Genomic DNA, 19211 nt, shown 5'->3' with positions numbered 1-19211 from the left:
CCCTGACTGGCTTGTCTCCTCCCCGAGACCCCTCTGCAAGAGCCTTTTTTTTTTTAAGGGCCATTTTTATATGTATTGAAGTTTTACACTTGGTAAATATCAGCATGTCTGGTTCCAGCCTGTATGTCGGCATGTGGTGTGGCCTAGACAACATTCCATTGGGAAGCTGCCTTGATCGGCAGTAGCTAGCTTTGGGTAGACTGAAGTTGGTTTGTAAATCATTTTGGTAATTTACTTCTGGTAATTGCTTAACAATCCTTGCCCATCAGGAGGACATATAGGAGAACCAGGTATTCTGCCTCTTCCTGGGTGTTGAAGATTACTCATAGATTATCCCTTGCTGTGTAAATTATTACAATGGCTACTAGACTATTGTGCTCATGGCTTGGCCTCTCAGTTTTACACCACCTTTCCCGTGTGTGTGAAAGTATGGTTCATTTATCTACTTTTTTAGTTAACCGAATTGAAAATAATTCATTTTGTTTTGAGAAGGATTATAGGCTTGCATTATTTTTAGCAAGGATCTGCAAACATTGAAGGCTATTATACCACCTGAACAGGGACTCACTGCTTTTTACAAACTCTCAACATATTGCCCCACTTGATGTTTTTCTGAGCCTTCTTAGTGAGCTTAAATATGATACACAGATTCCCACAGACATAGAATAGCGTCAGTAGTTGGCAGAAAATGCCATCTAAAAATGCAGTGATTGTATTAAGGTGTGCTATATAGAAATTCTCCTTATTAATTAATGATATCTTCTCATGAAAATGACAAAAGAGGCATTACTAAGTACAATGTGTAGCTTAAGCAGCTAAAGCACACCTACATACCATTTATATACTTCATGCTGCTGAAATAGAAATACCACTTTAACAAATAGAAATTGATTTTCTCACAGTTAGGAGACTAATGTTACAACAAACTGACAGATGAGTGAAGGATTGGAAGCTAGAAGTCTGAATTCAGGGCGCCCTGGTGGCATAGTGGCTATGCATTGGGCTGCTAACCGAAAGGTCAACAGTTTGAAACCATTCCTGGATAAACTTATAGTCTCTGAAACCCACAGGGGCAATTCTATCCTGTCCTATAGGATCTCTTTTGGGTTGGAGTCGAGTCAAGTGAATTTTGTTTTGATTCTAGAAAATATTCTCTCTGTGTTGGTGCTGGAAGAAGGTTTTGTCTCTTCTAGTTTCTATTCGAGAACTTCCTGTGGCTTAGCATCTGTTTTTCCCCCTCTCTTGCTTGCTTGATTTGTTGTTATATCTCAAAAGCAATTGATATGAAACATCCTTTCCTAATAAGATTTCATTAACAGAACAAAGACATCCTATTCCCAAACGGGATATGATCATAGGTATAGCGATTAGGGTTTACACCATACTTTAGAGGGCGACACAGTTGAATCCACAGCATGTACTTAGGTACACTTGTCCGTTTTTGTAGATGAGGTCATTTTGAAAATAACATTACTTTTCAGTTGGTCCCTATATAGTTCCCTCATTCCTTTTCATCTCTACTTAGTTCTAAAGTTTGTATATGCCATACTTTATTAAGCCAAGTTCCTGCTGACACAGTGTAAAAGTTCATTCTAACAGGGTGGAAGAGCTTTCAAAAGTAAGAGATTTAACACCTCTCCATTCTACCCAATGGGGGCCCTCATTTAAGAAGGGCTGTTCAGTAACTAACAAAGGAGAACGGCGAGGAAGGAAGTCCTTGATGTCCCTGTCCACGACAGGTTTGTTGCCAGCTATCAGATTGCATCACTTTCCATTGTGATGTCCTCAATACAAATGTCAGGCTATTACCACAGGCTGAAAGTGTCCCGGTGAGACACTGAAGTGCATCTCTCGCAGACTTAGGAAGGCAGCATAAGCTGTATCTGGGTGTGTTGAGTCTTCGTGTGTTGGCAGAAACCACTAACTGAGCGACACCGCCGCATGAGCCGAGTGGGGTAGCGAGTTGCTGCCAGAATGGAGAGTTTATTTTGGGAGAAGATGGTGGTGATAATGAAGTGTGCAGTTTGGTCCTGCACACACCAGTGCAAGCCTGACAGCCCTGCTCAGCTGAAGCCTCTCACTTGATTAGCATCTGTGGTTGCTTTCCACTCCTCCGCCCACTCAGGGACTGCTTGAGTTCTTTGCATTTTGAACCGCAGGGTTCTGCTGCCTGGTAATAGAGTGGAGTAACACTTCATTTAACAGGCATCTTTGGGGAGTGAGTTGTTCCACGGAAGTGGTTTTTCCAATAATCCCTCAAGAAATAAAACTTTTGTAAAAATATAATTTCAACTATTTTTTGAGCAACCGTTTCTAAAAATGCGGAGGCAGTTTCTGCTGCTCCAGAGAAGGACGTTATTGCACCCACCACCACCCTTTCCTGGGGTCTTCAGTTCCTGACGGCTCTTAGCTTTCCGCCGACTGTGTGTGCGTGTGACAATAATAGAGCGCGATATCAATGCTTTCCTGAATCTTGTATGTTTTATGTTGCTTTCCCTTACTAAGTAGCTCCAAAAATATTAGGCATTTTGAGATTTGGATCTCTGTTCTTTGTAGGGTTTTATGGGGCTGGTCTGGGAGTCTGTGGCTTGATGCTACCATGTTTGTGGATATGGCGAACAGTGTTTCTCTTTCAATCCCTGAATCATCTTCTCATTTATTGTTTCTATGTTTTAATTAAATATAATAAAATTAACCTTGGATAAAGCCCGAGAAGCAGTCCTCACGAGTGCATGGACTTGAGGGAGATTCTTCTATTTTCTGAGAGGCCACGCTCTGAAATAAGCCAGCAGCATAACATCTGAAGCATGTGGGCGAAAGGGCCTGACTGCTAAGAAATGAGCGGTCTTCTCCACGGGGAAGATAGCCATTCCAGGGACAGGACAGAACAAGAGAAGATAGACTTAAGTAAGTGCATGCTCAGTCTAGCGTGGCCACAATTAGGTGTTTCTTTAATACTTGGTTGCTTTTTAGGATGATGGCCAAGGTGGAACTCAGCAGTATACTCATTCGATATCCTGCCTAGTAAGTAATTTGGGAGGGTACTCACCACACTGTCAGGGTGTTACTTGCCTTATTTTTAGGCATGCCAATTAGTAACGAGAAACAATTTAATAAAAATAATTTGATTCAGTGAGCAATAGAAAAGGCATTCAAAAGGTCTAATCTGGGGGGTGGGGGGGAAGGTATTATGTCACAGGTGACAGGTTGTAGCCTGTTACTTGGTCCTCTGCTTTTCCCAGGGAATAGGTTGTTGTGGGGAGTACTTTAAGGCATCGAGTTTCCTTCTGTTAAGAGTAATGGGAAAATCTGGAAATGTTCATAGTGATGGTTGTATAAAATAATATAACATGACTGAACTGTGCAGGGGAAGAATGCCGACACGGTAACTGTTTTGTCACCTATGTACGAGGGGTTTCAAAACGTTCTTGGAACAATGCCAGTAGTTTAATTACATTCTTTTCCCCATGAAACTGTTGAAGCTCTCTCATATTTACCACAATTAAAAAAAATAAGGCACTTAACAAAAAAGGGTCTCTTTAACAGGAAGCAGTTTTAAGTGTACTACATTTATTATGTAACTTGACAATTTCTCAAATGAGAAAAAATATTTTCAAAATTATGAGTTGCAATTTTAAAAGCTAAAAGAGAAACTCCGTTTCTACCAGCACATGATGAGACAGAGCCAGCAGGGTGGGAGAAGGGAAACTGAGAGTGTTGTGTTCCAGACGCTCAGGGAAGAACGTGAATGAGAAGGGTGGAGCGACCGACTGTCTCCTGGAGCTGTCAGACCCAGGAGTCGGCACCATCAGATTCAGTGTCGCACACAGGCTTTGATGGGCAGGATGCGAGCTTTTATGGTGGAGTGGTGGGAGCAGTTCCCGGGGCGAGGTGGGTTGAAGAGAGGCAAAGGCGGTAGTGAGTGTACGTAGATGTTTCAAGGAGCTTTGGTTTAGAGCAGCGGTTCTCAACCTGGGTGTCACGACCCCTTTGGGTGTGTGTGTCAAATGACCCTTTCACAGGGGTCACCTGATTCATAACAGTAGTAAAATTGCAGTTATGAAGTAACAATGAAAATAATTTTATGGTTGGGGTCACCACAACATGAGGAACTGTATGAAAGGGTCACAGCATTAGAAAGGTTGAGAACCACTGTTTTAGAGGAATGGAATGGTCTTATAAAAAAGAAGTCAAATGAGCCTTTTGTTTTTAAGATGGAGAAGTAACAGTATGTTTATGTTCTAATAGAATGATTGTGTAGATTGAAAAGTTGATGGCAGGGAAGAAAAGAGAGGATTGCTGGACTCCACAGCCCTGGTGGCATGGTGGGTTATACAAGGTCAGAAGTTAGAAATCACCAGCCATCCTAGGGAGAAAGAGGAGGCTTTCAACTCCTGTGAAGATTTACAGTCTCAGAAACCCCGGGGAGAGTTCTACTCTGTCATATGGGGTCGCATTGAGATAGGCTTGACTTGGTGGTAGTAATTTTTTTTAAAAAAACCTTTATCAGAGGAGATAATGTTTCATGCAGAAGTAGACTTTAGATACTGGTAAACTAGAAAACCAAATCAGTTGCATTGAGTTGATGTGACTCTTAGTGTCTCTCTGTGGGTCAAAGGAGTACTGTGCGTCATAGAATTTTCAGTGGTTGATTTTTTGAGGGGTGGGGGAAGTAGATCACGAGATCTCTTTTTCTGAGATGCTTCTGGGTGGACTTAGGCGTCCATCCTCCCCGCTAGCCGGTGAGCATGTTAACCATTTACCCCCCTCAGGCACTTCTCTGACTTTAGGACCCCAGACAGCTCATCTCATGCATGGCTCAGGAAGGCTTTCTTTCAGTTGGTTGTGTGTGGAAGCTTTCTCATACAGAAAGCTGAGAGTTCAGAGGAGAAGATAGAAAAGGGGAGTGGAGAAGGGGACAGTGACACAATGATCCAGGAGGATTGCGGGGTAGCATTTAGGGCCCACAAGAGGAACATGGTCACGATTTAAAACGGGACCATTCTGGTGAGTTGTGTATTTTTCTCCAGGTCCTGTTCAGCTGTCCAAGTAAGTGTAAGCATGGATCCAGTAAGCGAAGAGTTGGATTTAATTAGTTTGTGGTTTTGCCAAGTGAATAAAAACCGAGCACGAAAGGGACTGAGGGAATTGAGGACGTGGGCAGCGGTGTAATTGCAGTGATTGCTGTGCAAGTTGAGCCGACTTTGGAATTTGAGTGTGGGCTAGACTGTGATCTTTTTATTTACATGCTAAGCAAACAGTGGTCCTCTTAGGGCATTTCCTTTTTGATTAGTATTGTGGACTCCATGGGGTGGGTCCTTGAGAAATGCAGAAAGGGGCGAGGACAACATAACTTGAGAGTTTCTTGGTTTCAGTGAGTCGTGTGTTATACTATTGGAACCTTAGCTTACAGGAGTGATCCCCCAGCTGGCACGAACAGCTAAAAGGTTGCGGGTTCAAATCCACCCATTCGCACCTTGGAAAACAGGCCTCATGATCTGTTTCTGAAAGGTCAAAGTCTGGAAAATCGTTTGTAGTAGTTAGGCTCTGCACATATGAGTCCACCAGGTGTCAGAATTGGCTCGTGGGCAACAGTGAGAGCCGCAGCGTTATGGGCTTTCTTGTGGCCAATGTTTAATCATAAGAACTAAAAAACCCTTCCCTATTGTAATATTTCATAATTTCTGTTCTCCCACCCCATTCATGCTATAACAGACTAGATCGGATTCTCTTGTCAGGCGACTATAAGTCCCTGTTTGTGACAGTGCACGCATGGCTTCCCAGGACAGAGATGATTTTTCCCCTCTCATTTCATCCAGTGATCTCATCTGTTGAGTGTTGGCATACTGAGGCATACAGCACCCCTGCCAGCGGTCATAAAAGACCAGGCAGTTACTCGGCTACATGTATTCCACATATCTCATATTTATATGAGAAAAAGAAAAATAAGTTATCAGTTGAGTGGTAGTAACTAATTCTGTATTTTCAGAAGGTGAATTGGAGTTATGTTCTCCTCCTTTGCCCACGTGTGGCATCCACTGATGCTCCTCTGGTGTCTGTGGATTCTTCCTCTTAATCCCAAATCAACACAACCCCCTCACTGCCATGGACTTAGTTCTGATTCATAGAAGCCTCATCTTTTCCTGAGGGGCGCCTGGGGATTTCCCCCTCCTAACTTTGTGGTCAGCAGCCCATTGTGCCACTTTGCCATGAGGACATCTTTCTTAGCACATAGTAGGTGCTTCATACAGCTTTATTGAATTAATAAGTTTATACTTAAAATCTCCCAATAATTTATGTAGAAAGTTGCTCAGTTACTTCTGAACAGGAACATTAAGACACTAGGGTGGATTCAAGTGAAATTATTGAGATCATGCTGTAACTTTTGGAAAATTAGCAAGTTTTTTCCCAAGGAAGTCTTGAATTTTAAATACTGAAAAGGACTCACGTGGGATACAAATTTGGACGTATTGTATTTATTTTAAGGTTCACTTTAAGAAAGGCAAAAGAGCCTAGAGCATCATTTTCATTTAGGCTACTTGGCTATTGAGGTCTTGTGTGATCTTTCAAAAGTTTAATTTTTAAAAGGATCTTGGAAAACAATAGTTGAGAGAAAATCTGGTCATCTGATTGTACATAAGAAAGCAATTCCGGGAACCCAAGAGGCAAGCGAATTTTGGGAATAATGAGGGCAACAAATGTATAGATGTGCTTTATACAATTGATCTATGTATTGTGATGAATTGTATGAGCCCCAATAAATTGATTAAAAGAAAAAAAAGAGTTGTATGAGCCCCCAATAAAATGATTAAATAAATAAAAAAAAAGAAAGCAATTATGACAAGTTTTAAATTGCATGATGTTCTTATATATAAGGGCGTTAGTAAATTCTGATTTGGCTTCTAAGAATGTATTTTGATTACTAATGAATGCCAAATAATGGTCTGTTTTTAATTTCTGGATCTCTTGGGCCACAGACATCTTACTTGAAGTTTTATATTAATAACGTAACATAATTGAGTAGTTGACTGGCCCCTGTAATGAAGCAACAATGATTCTCTTTCTAAGTAGGAGTTTGGTGTATAATTTGAAGAGATACAGTCTGTGTTCTTAGGAAGGGAGACTCCATGCTCTTGGGTCATTTTCTACTTAGAGAGTGCTTGCTCTTCTGTGAACAAACTGGTCTGTTCTTCAAATATAAAAAATATTACTTTATTTTGCAGGAAGTTACACTTTAAAAATAAGAAATGGAAACTCTATAGTCAATTTTTGATGTGGTGCCAGGAAAGCACACTGCATCAGCATTTCATGGTCCAGCATTTTCCACATCATATATTTTTTTTCTTAGCCGTGAAATTTCAGCAGATTGTTATGCAAAACAGTTTTGTGTCTCTGTGTGACTGGGAAGACAGCTGTTACTCCTAATGAGGAGTGCTAGCATTACAGTATTTGCATTGATTGAGACCCACGGAGGGAGCAGAATGTTCCAGATCAGGCAGTGGTGTGTGGTGAGAAGGTGCCATGCTGTCAGCTGGAAGTACATGCTCGGCTGCTCCCTACGACAAGATAAATGAGTTTTGCTGTGGTTTGGCATAGTCTGAAGCTTTTCCAATGAGCACTAGTAGCACACCACATTCCCTGTGGGACCCCATGGTCTAAGGGTACCTTTAAAGCTACTGCCTCGTTGCCATTTTTTTTTTCTTTTGATGTCCTACAATACCTGTCAAGATTGTGATTTATTAAAAACCTAATGTCTTTTAGCATTTCATTAACATAGGGTTTAGACGATCCTTTGTTGACACTTTTTCCATTAATGTAGCAGAATGTTACCTGAAATTTAGCTTGACTAGGCCTCCTGAAGGCTACAGTCCAGAAGTCAACAGGCAGTTAAGCTTTATGCTTTTCAAAGTTTTACTGATAGTTTCAGTTCTTTAAACCTTATAACCTCTGCATGGAAGGTATAAACTAAACTCATTGCCATTGAGTGGGTTCTGACTCATAGAGACCCTATAGTGTAAGGTAGAAGTGCCCCTGTGGGTTTCCTGGACTAACTCATTACGAAGTACAAATTGTTGCCTTTTCTCTCGAAGAGTGGCTGGTGCATTTGAACTGCTGACCTTGAGGCTAGCAACACCTAATTTATATGTTGGCTCAGAAGCACAGTTGAAATTCCACGATTCTGGTGTCCCATCTTTTCTTTAGTAGCTTTGCCGAGCTCGGGTCTAATATTTTTTAAAAAGTTTGTGTGAATGCAGTGGAGCTTGGTTTTAATTAGAACGTAATTCGATGTCCATTTGAATTAAGAGGGCTTTTATAAATGGGGCTACGCATGGTGACTAGATAGTGCTAATCGTAATAAGTAGTTTGCATAGAACATGAAATAAAATTCTTCCAGTACAGCTTCAGTGACAGGAACAACTGACATTTTAAATTAGAATTACTATATTCCAAGCAATTAATGTACATGACCCCAGTTAGAGTAGATATCAGTAAATTAAGTATGTAGAAACCAAGCTTTTGCCCATTTAAATTAATGATTTGTGAAGATAAGAAAAGGATATAACTTTGCATTGATAGGTGGAAATTTACATGCTGGTAGTCTTGTGGGATTATTTAAATAGCTTAGATGAGCATGGAGAAGAGTTTTAAGTCTCTCTGTAAAGTTAGTAACCATAATTTTTTTGGCCATGAGTTACAGTTATGGAAGTAAGGTAACGAACAATGTCTCTCTGAGAAACTACTGGCCTGGCCTGTAATTTTGGTAAATTTTAAATGCCAACTCTGGCCTAAAAATCATGTAATGTCTTTACAGATGAATCAGTTACGGCAAGATTTGTTATTAATTTCTGCTATGCAGAAATTAAGTCCTGTTAAAGCTATTGAATAAATGAATGAATAAAATGAGAATTTTTCTGCATCGTTAACCAACATTAATGCAATAATAAAATTAAGCTAAAGTAAAAAATACACCACTGAATCTTTACATACTTATTCATGACACTGTGGATCATATTTTAAAGGATATGTGATCAAATAAGATACTCTAATTCTCAATTCATTGAAAAATTGTTACTTATCACATTCTTTTTATTTATTTATTTTATTTTATTGTTTTACATTCTTTTCATTAACAATTGCCAGTGCACCCAACTGACTGAAACTCACTGCCAGGTATTGATTCCAATTCATAGCAACTGGACAGGACAGAGGTGAAGTCCTTGCAGTTCGGAGGCTGTACATCTTTCTTTATGGGGACTCACTCTTTTTTTTAAATCATTTTTAGTAGGGGCTCATACAACTCTTATCACAATCCATACACACATCAGTTGTGTAAAGCGCATTTGTACATTCATTGCCTTCATCATTCTCAAGACATTTCTTCTCCACTTAAACCCCTGGCATTAGGTCCTCATTTTCCCCCTCTCTCCCCGCTCCCCCCTCCCTCATGAGCCCTTGATAGTTTATAAATTGTTATTTTGTTATATCTTGCCCTGTCCAACGTCTCCCTTCACCCACTTTTCTGTTGTCCGTCCCCCAGGGAGGAGGTAACCTATAGTTCCTTGTAATCGGTTCCCTCTTTCCTACCCACTCTCCCTTTACCCTCCCTGTTTCGCCACTCACACCACTGGTCCTGTAGGGCTCATCCACCCTGGATTCCCTATATGTCCAGTTCCTATCTGTACCAGTGTACATCCTCTGGTCTAGCCAGACTTGCAAGGTTGAATTCGAGTCATGGTAGTGGGAGCAGGGAGAAAACAGGCAATGCCTCCTCTCCCAGAGTGGCTGGCGGATTCTAACCCTGACTTTGCGTTAGCAGCCTACCACAAAACCCACCGCACAGCCTTTGCTCAAGTAGAAAGATTTATTTTGCAAATGTAAGGAGAACTTTTAAGCGGCTAAGAATCATTTATAGAATTGTTTGCGACTACCTTGCCAGAATTCCTGAAAACATCATGGAGTTTATTATGATTGTTGAGAGTATTTGCTGTTACCATACTGGAATTTTACTTTCCAGGTTTCTGACTCTTGTTGTGTCTTCTTTCCAGCACTGTGACCTCTGCTGTGTTTACTGTCGGAGATAATGTTGTCTCAGGCAGTGATGACCGCACTGTGAAAGTTTGGGATTTAAAAAATATGAGATCCCCAATTGCAACTATCCGCACAGACTCTGCCATTAACAGGTAAAACGAGGCTCATTATTACACACAAAGCATTTTACTTCAATAGACCTAAAGCAACGCAATTTTATTTATGTAAATTGCGTGCTTAATTGATTCCATCTTGGGAAAAGTGGTTGAAGTCCTAGGAAAATATGTCCTATTGATCTTCTAGTGCAAAATCAGTGATTAAGTGTAAAATCAGGCAGGTATGCTAGGCTGGTAAGAACAAGCCATATTTGGCCATATTTTGTAGGGTTTTTGTTTTACTTAGTGGGTATTGATGATCTGGTTCTGATGCTGTGGATCTGTAATTACCTTTGAGTAAAAAATGTATGTCTATAATGTGATTGTATGTATCTTGCAGTTACATAAAAGCATTCTTTTATTTGATTTCTCTTTTCATTCCAATGTCAGATGGTAATTTGATTACGTATTTTGCCTTGAAATATGAATAATATTAAATAACCAATTGAATTGTTAGCTGTAATTTCAAAAACTTTTGTTGCTCCTATTTTAAGGATAACCCACTCATATCTGTTTTTTGCAGGATTAATGTATGTGTTGGCCAAAAGATCATTGCCCTTCCACATGACAACCGACAAGTTAGATTATTTGATATGTCAGGAGTGCGATTAGCGAGGCTTCCTCGAAGCAATAGACAGGTAACAGAGTTATTTTTGTTTATAAGCCTTAGAAAAGCAGTCTTTAGATACCTTCAAGTGAATTGGAAGTATGTATATTAAATATTTAATCTAATAAAGTAGGACCAATGTTATGCATAGATGGGTGTTAGCTCAACTCTTTAAGAAGGATCCCTGCCTCTACCCCTATCAAACAGTTTTCTTTCAGGATGTTACTGACTGAAAGGAATTCCATTTAAAAGCTGTTTTCATATGAATTAGGGATTGCTCCTCATTAAAATATGTATTCTTTAGAGCAGCGGTTCTCAACCTGTGGGTCTCTACCCCTTTGGGGGCTGAACGACCCTATCACAGGGGTCACCTAATACATCCTGCATATCAGATATTTACATTATGATGCATAACAGTAGCAAAATTACAGTTATGAAGTAGCAATGAAAATAATTTTATAGTTGGGGGTCACCACATGAGGAACTGTATTAAAAGGTTGTGGCATTAGGAAGGTTGAGAACCACTGCTTTAGAAGATGTAATGTAGGAGAGCTAGCCTTATTATACATTAGGTCAGTATTTCTCATAGATTTTTAGACCATCCTCATCAGAATGACCCAGAATGCTTGATACGAATTCTGATTTCTTGGACTCCACTCAGATCTATTGAATCAGGATTTCTGAAGATGTTCCCTGGGAACCTGCATTTTCCGTAAATCCTTGGCTGAGTCTGCTGAACTTTGTAGTTTGAGAGCCCAAATCCTAGAGTACATGAATTGATTAGCTTTTTCCATTGACAGCTAATCGGTGTACATTTAATAAAAACACCTCCTGTTGTCAAGGCAGCGATTCTCCATATTTTTGCATATAATTGACTCTCACAACATGATCACTCTTTTCTCTTTTTTCCTTCTATCTTCTTTTAATGTCTTAAGAGCTATGTGATGCAAAACCAATAATTTATTTTCTTTTTAAATGAATGCACCCCCCATCTCACCAGTCTGTGTGTGTGTGTGTGTTGTAGTATATATGTTTGACCAATGACTTTTCTGCATTATTTTTAATACACCGTTCTCTACCAGTGCCAGGTGCCTAGTGGTATGTGTTAGGCTGCCAACCTCATGGTCAGCAGTTCGAAACCACCAGGCACTCCTCAGGAGAAAGAAGAGACTTTCTACTCCAGTAAAGAGTTACAGTCTTAGAAACCCACAGGGGCTGTTCTCCCTGCCCGCTAGGGTCTCTGGGAGCTGGCTTCGCCTTTCTCTGCCAGCGCCAGGGTCTTATATATTCTGTCCCACCAGTTGTAATTTCACTACGTAAGGTTCCAAAGTACATTTCGTAGTTCTGCAATTTATTTGTCCTTCAAAACTATAGGCCAAAGATAGTTAGGTGCATCGATTTGTCACCTACATAGATAGGAACATTTTAAATGACATCAGCTTCCGGAAAACGCACCATCCTAAGATGAAAGGCTACTGCAGCCACTCTTCTCTTAAGACAAATAGTTCTTAAGTGCACTGCTAAAAGTTAATAACATTTTTATTCAAGTTTACGTCAGAGAAAACTTGCTTGTGAAATTACTTTAAGAGACTAAAAACCTTTACACAAACAAATCTTCTTTTTAAATTTTTTAATCGTTTTATTAGGGGCTCATACAACTCTTCTCACAATCCATACATACATCAATTGTGTAAAGCACATTTGGACATTCATTGCCCTCCTCATTCTCAAAACATTTGCTCTCCACTAAAGCCCCTGGCATCAGGTCCTCATTTTTTCACTCCCTCCCTGCTTGCCCCTCCCTCATGAACCCTTGATAATTTATAAATTATTTTGTTATATCTTGCACTGTCCGATGTCTCCCTTCACCCACTTTTCTGTTGTTCGTCCCCCAGGGAGGAGGTCACATACAGTTCCTTGTAATCAGTTCCCTCTTTCCAACCCACTTTCCCTCTACCCTCCCAGTATCGCCACTCACACCACTGGTCCTGAAGGGATCATCCGCCCTGGATTCCCTGTGTTTCCAGTTCCTATCTGTACCAGTGTACATCCTCTGGTCTAGCCAGACTTGCAAGGTAGAATTCGGGTCATGATAGTGGGTGCGGGGAGGAAGCATTTAGGAACCAGAGGAAAGTTGTATTTTTCATCGTTGCTACATTGCACCCTGACTGGCTCGTCTCCTCCCCGAGACCCCTCTGCAAGGGGATCTTCATACACAAACAAATCTTGACACAGCCAGACGTTGATTTGTCCAGGGGAACGTGTTTTTACATTTTGCTAACTGCCAGCTATCCTCGATGTATTTATTATCTAAGCTGCATCTCGAATGCAACAAACTAGTCCCACTTAAGTGTCCCTTTGTGTGTAAATTGCTATGCAACATTGAATGTCTTCATTTGGGATGAAAATTTACGTGAATTTGTGTGACATGATTACGTAGAGAATATTTGTCTAAGAAAACATAGTTATTATTTGTAGTTCTAATTCCACATAGGCTGTTTCATTGCTTTCCTTCAGCATTCAACCTGTGGAGTTCTGTTGTAGTACACAAAATATATTTCTTTTTAAGATTAACGAATGAGAATTCACTTCATTTAGAACTTGTAGCACTTCTTCAGAGAAATCTTTTTCAATGCCACAAAACCACAGCTGGAAATTACCGGCAATATGTCATATGTCCTTGTAATTTCTTTTAAAAGAAACATTTTAGAAGAGGCAACAAGACAAAACAACAAAACCTCACTTATTTGAAGTTTGGGTAGCTAGAGTGAATAGGACTAACAGCATACTTTAATTTGAAATGATATATTCTGAGGAAAGTATAAGTGACATTAAAAAAAATGTGTTTCAAGGCCAAAGATCTCTATAAGGAGAGAAAAAATGAAAAGCTTTATGATTCAGTAAACATGTGAAATGCAGGGTTAAACAAACTTACACAGGCTTTGTTATTGCAGCTCGTCAGATCTAATGTATCGAGTGTCTCTCTCAGGAGGGTGTGGAGCATTTTCAAAGTCTGTTTGTGAGAGGGGCCTTTTTATTTCCAGGCAGATGATGATCTGTGAGCACACTGTGACACTAGATGAGAGTGTTGAATTATAAAACTAAGTTACTTCTTTCCAAAGCTTCCGTGTTTGCTACTGTTTAGCTTTTGTTTGCCTCTTTTTTCTTTTTAAGAAGCAAAACAAAAAACTAATTTTCTTGTCCTCCTACCCCATTATTAAGTAGCTGATTTCAGTATTTCTACAATGAATACCTTGGGTTTCTAATTTTCAAATAGTTCTTGTACAGAGGCCTGACTTACTGCCTAACTAAACTAATGAAAGCATAACTTATTATTTTTTATTTAGGTTATTAATAAAGTGATAAAACTCTGATTACCTTTTGTTATGTGGCCTTTCTCACCATAATTTTATTTTTGTGGCCTATCACAATTCTCTCTCTAAATGTATAAAAACCTCTACACAAGGGAGCTTCAAGCCGTGAATGGGAAAATGCCATTATCTTTTTATTAAATTTTTTCCATCAACTTTTGGAAACCACTCATATTCAAACGATTTCCTAGGGAAATTTGTACCATTTGTTGGAGTATTTCTTTTACTTACTAAGTTTCTTAAAGTTTTTCTCAATTCTAAACCTTGTACTCTATTTAATGATGTAATAAAGATAGCATATTACAATCATATATTAAGGAAATATGATTAAATCTTAAGGCATTGTGCACACACATGTAAGCTTTATGTTAAATGCTTGCTTGCATGCACGCGCGCACACACACAAGACATCTAACTCTATAAAGTGCGTCCAATATTTTATGATAATTTCTTCTAACACTCTGATAGTTAACTGAGACTCCTAACATAGGCAGCAATCGATAAGTCATTTATTGTGACTTAGAAAAGTACCTAATCTATTTTTCTAACCCCTGTATTACCTGAACCAATTACTTGTTAAAATGATATCTGATATCCTTGAGTGGATTTTATTTAACTTACCCCTAAGTGTCAGTTTGCCTCGTTTCAAAAAATTTTTTTCCTATCTGCCTGTAATCTTACTTTCTTAAATCATTTAAGCATTTTTATATGAGTATTAAATCGACCATGTGTTTTAGTCTCACTTTGTTTAAGCTGTCCTACCAATACATTGCTTAAAACCCCCTAGCCATTCTTACTTGAGGTTCACGTGTGCTAATCCTTGTTCTTTTCCCCGTAGGCTTCAGTGCTTTAGTTGTGATGTTGGTCGCTCTTTTATAAATGTTGTGGAGGAAGGTGTTTTCTGAAGAGTGCTCTGATCTTTGTCTATCTGTCTGCTTGCTGACAGGGCCACCGGAGGATGGTGTGCTGCTCGGCTTGGAGTGAAGACCACCCTGTATGCAATCTGTTTACCTGTGGGTTTGACAGGCAAGCCATCGGCTGGAACATAAACATCCCTGCCTTGTTACAAGAAAAATAAGAGAGCCCATATCCTTTGTGTCATTATTTGCCATGGACCTTTAACTGCTGCAGACTTTCCTGCATAGTAATCTGCCATTGTTTGTGAGAGCTTGACCCTGAAAAGTGTGCGTTATAGATTCTGTTCATATTGTACCCGGTTTGCATGATATGTACAGGAAAATGTGTGGTCATATTTTTTCCTTATTTTTGTCTTGTGTATGACCTTTTGTATATTGACTGCCTCTGGTCAGTAGAAATGAAGTTCACTTCCCGTGTAGCACTTCAAATGCTCATGAGTTCTACAGAGTTCGACAGATGAACAGTAGGGCATTACATTTGTGCGCATCAAATGTGAAACCCGTGTACTTATTATGAGGCATTTAGTTGTCTGTTGTATTTTCTGGAATAATTATACATATCTACCTTGCATTGAAAAGATTGTAGAGCTTACATTTGAGTTGGCTAATGAATGGCAGTGATGAGCAAAGCTTTCATGTTTACCTTCTGTTTGAAGTTTTAGCATGTGCTGTTATGTAATACAACTTCAACTCGAATTTCTATTACAGTTCTGTAAAAATACTGTGGATTTTAGAAGTTTTAAAAAAACCATACAGTTGTTGAGTTTGCAACATTTGGAGAGTTTCTTTTGAATAGAAAAAGTTTTCTCTTTTTATAGAAAATCATTTCAATCTCCTGCGGTCTCATATTAGCAAGTTCTCAAATATAATGATTCTGATCACTGAAATATAGTGAAGCAAAATTTAAAGCACTTTAGTTTATAGCTATGGTTATAAACAGTCTATCGAAGTTTCAAACGACATATCCATTGAATGTGACTTGACCTTTGAAAGAAGGACCTGCTACCTGAGAACAAAATCTTACCTATTTTCTACACCTTCGGTTTGCATGTTTCTAGATGGGTTCACTTCCTTGGTGGTATTGAGAGCCAACAATGCAAATAAATGAGTACTACCTCAAAAATAAATGTATTTCAAAAACTTTGGAGATGTATTGTTGCCTAGTTAAAGCACTTTTTGATTTTTAGCTGGAATATTGGGTTCAATTTAGAAGGCAAGAAAGACAATCTTACCAAATGTATCTTGAAGTAAGAGATTCACTCATTAGGCTAATTGGTTCTTAAGGAACATGCACATAGGTCACAAGACTCTCATGTCTTTAATAGGGCACCTGTCTGTGCCAATCCTACGTCCACATGAGTGAGCCTGTTAATCTTGCCTTCTTAGAAATCACTGTTTCTCTGATGTTTGTCAGTTAATGTTTCTTACAGATTTATAGTTTCTATAAAGAGACATCTCACCATACTGCCCCTCATCTTTTTAACCCTTTAGATATGTTCATTTGGAGACTGATTGCTGGGAGATGCATAAGAAAGAAATATTTAAACTGTGATGGGGCCCTCTCCCTCACTTTCCTGTGTTTCTTAGTGTCTTGTGTTGATACAGGGGTACACAGGAGCTGGGCAGTGGTAGAAGCCAATTGGTAAGGTATGTATTAAATAGATCTTCCAGGCTGTCCTTCCGCAGAGCTTATCAAGAGTGTATGCATTGGTTTTCAGTGCATTTTGCTTAAGTGATGTAGTAGCTTATCTTAGGCATTTAAGGAGCTAAAGTGTTCAAATAATCCTGAACTGCTTCACTCAGACTAGAAGGGACGAGGGACCCAAAGAGAACCAATAGAAAGCAAAGGTTGCTAACGAAGGGGCAAGCAACAAATATTTTGGAGCAATTGTATTTTTAAAGCTCTAAGCTGTGTTGTGTGTCACAAGTCCAACATTTTATGGTCACCCAACTGTGCTTTTGAGAATTGAAGTCAAGCTTGCTACTAAGATGGATTTGGATTTCTGTCAGCCACCGCTATCCTGGGTGTATTTTGGTTGAAGGAGTACTGTACTATTAGCAGGATATTTGCTGTGGCCTGCTTGTATCTTTGAATGAAATATTTTTTTTGCCGTATCTCCCTTCAGTCCACTGCAGATCCAAAGGGATGAGCGTAGAGATGACTTCTGAAGTCTCAACTGCAAAAAGCATGTCCTTAGGTTCAATTTTGTAAGTTAATTGGAAAATTTGGGTATTAGAATCATCGTTAGGAACATTTTTTTAAAAAGTGTATAAATAATGGAATTAAACTTAAAAGCCAAATCTCAGATTAAAACACATTTGAAGCTTTTAAAACTATCTATATTTACAATGGCCATTTAGTTCTATGCAGACTACCCTTCACTACCAACGGCTGCTCCCCTTCCTGCCGCTAACTAGAGGGACCAACCTCTGACACCAGAAATGAGTCTCTCCACTCATTTTCATTGGGCGAACACACCCTAATGGTGCTAGAGCAGAGTTCTCAGGAGCAGGATGATATTGACTCTCGTTAATTACTATCTCATCTTTAACTTGATTTTATTTAATTGCTACTTGTAGCCATAGGTGTTATTTCCAGCAAGTTATAAGGGAGATTGGAGATCGTGATTTTATGTGTGTGTGTTTCTGTGTGACTAAAATGACATCATGCTGTCTGTCACATGTGATACCATTTGAAATAGTGTTTTGAAATGGGAACGGTTTTGTCCAGAATCTCATTTAATAATGGAAGGAAAATGTGTGGTAAGTGAAAGATGTATTTGTATATAGAATTTCATTTGAGATACGTTGTTTCAGATGGAGCAACATTCATTTTCTCAACCACTGCACACCAGTTTCTGTAGAGTCTAAATTCTGTACATATTTGTACAATCTGAAGAATTCTTTGTAAATCATTTGTTGCTTAAGTCTGTGAAAAATAACTTTCTTAGGAAGAAAAAGTGTGCATTTATAAGTCTTATGTGGAATCAGTTTTTATTGTATTGATGTAATTATTTTTAAATGTTCAGTGTCTTCATTGCAATATGAAATTCATTAAAATCCATGTTCCATAACTATTCTTATGAAAGTTTTATGTTACAGGAAAACTCTCGGTTTTGGTTTTCCTTATTTTTCATGCTTTACTTTGGGTGAGACATTATTAATGACTACATAAACATCAAAATGACATATAGATTGGCTAAATTAATTATAATATTCTAAATTAATTATAATATTGTCCATTTGAAGATTTTTAACTGTGGAGTAAAAAATATTATTTTCTACCCAGCTGTCACCAAAATAAAATGTTATATAATTATGCCTTTTCATCTCCTACCACCTTCCAAATTTTTTTTCCTGAAATGAGTAACAATTAAGCATAATAGAGGCTTTTGATAAAGCCTTTGTATATTAAAAAACATGTTTTCATTAAAGTTAAGCTTGTTTGGAAGTGTATATATATCAGACATTTTTTGCATGGGATAATACAAATCAAGATAGATCGTGACTGTTAAACACCATCATATTCTTATCTAACTGACACCTTAGGTTAAAGGACGCTCAGGAGGTATTGAAATCCTACTGGGTTTTCTTGCTTGCCGATGGCCCCTTCTTCAGACTAGTAAAGACCCCAGATTGTGAAGACACTCAGAGGACATTCAGTCCCCAAAGAGTAGACATTTCTCCACTGATTGGTTAGCTTTTTGCCTTCCTCCTCAAGTAACAAGAAAACAACCCCCCCATCGTGGAGTTGCTCTGACTCAGTGACCCTGGTGAAATCGTGTAGCATGGCCCTGGAAGGGTCCAAGACCAGAAATCTTTGTGGGAGCAGAAAGCCTCCTCTTTCTTCGCTGTGGGTGGGGGTCACACTGCGGGTCTTGCAATTAGCAACCCAGCGGATAATCCATTACGTCTCCAGATCTCATGGTGTGTGATCTTTGCCTAAGCTTTTAAATCACACATTCAGTTACATTTTTAAAGATCACGTGATACTAGTATGACGAGTATCCCTCCAGAGTGCCCCCGACAATGTCCATCCCACTATCCATGATTTTCCCCCCGCTATTTCCCTAATAATTTAGAAGAAAAAAAATTAATTTCAGCCAACTTGCAGCAGCCCAACTGTTATGTG

General features: G+C 39.1%; 1 protein-coding gene across 4 annotated transcripts in view; it reads left to right on the top strand.

Moving 5' to 3' along the window:
- WDR37 (WD repeat domain 37) overlaps positions 1 to 18408 on the top strand; it is an 89086-nt gene extending 70678 nt beyond the window's left edge. For all 4 annotated transcript variants that reach the window (XM_045289811.1, XM_045289808.1, XM_045289809.1 and 1 more), the window contains exons 12-14: positions 10047 to 10181; positions 10708 to 10822; positions 15109 to 18408. In XM_045289811.1, coding sequence (XP_045145746.1) covers positions 10047 to 10181; positions 10708 to 10822; positions 15109 to 15240 — 382 coding nt within the window. In that variant the 3' untranslated portion in view covers positions 15241 to 18408. The remainder of the gene's footprint in view (positions 1 to 10046; positions 10182 to 10707; positions 10823 to 15108) is intronic.
- The last annotated feature ends 803 nt before the right edge of the window (positions 18409 to 19211 follow it).

This window comes from Echinops telfairi, unplaced genomic scaffold, assembly GCF_000313985.2.
Source record: "Echinops telfairi isolate 266 unplaced genomic scaffold, ASM31398v2 ScPeMD7_31;HRSCAF=116, whole genome shotgun sequence".
Classification (NCBI taxonomy): Eukaryota; Metazoa; Chordata; class Mammalia; order Afrosoricida; family Tenrecidae; genus Echinops; species Echinops telfairi.
Note: the sequence above shows the minus strand (reverse complement) of the source record. Positions and strands in the feature narration are given on the sequence as shown.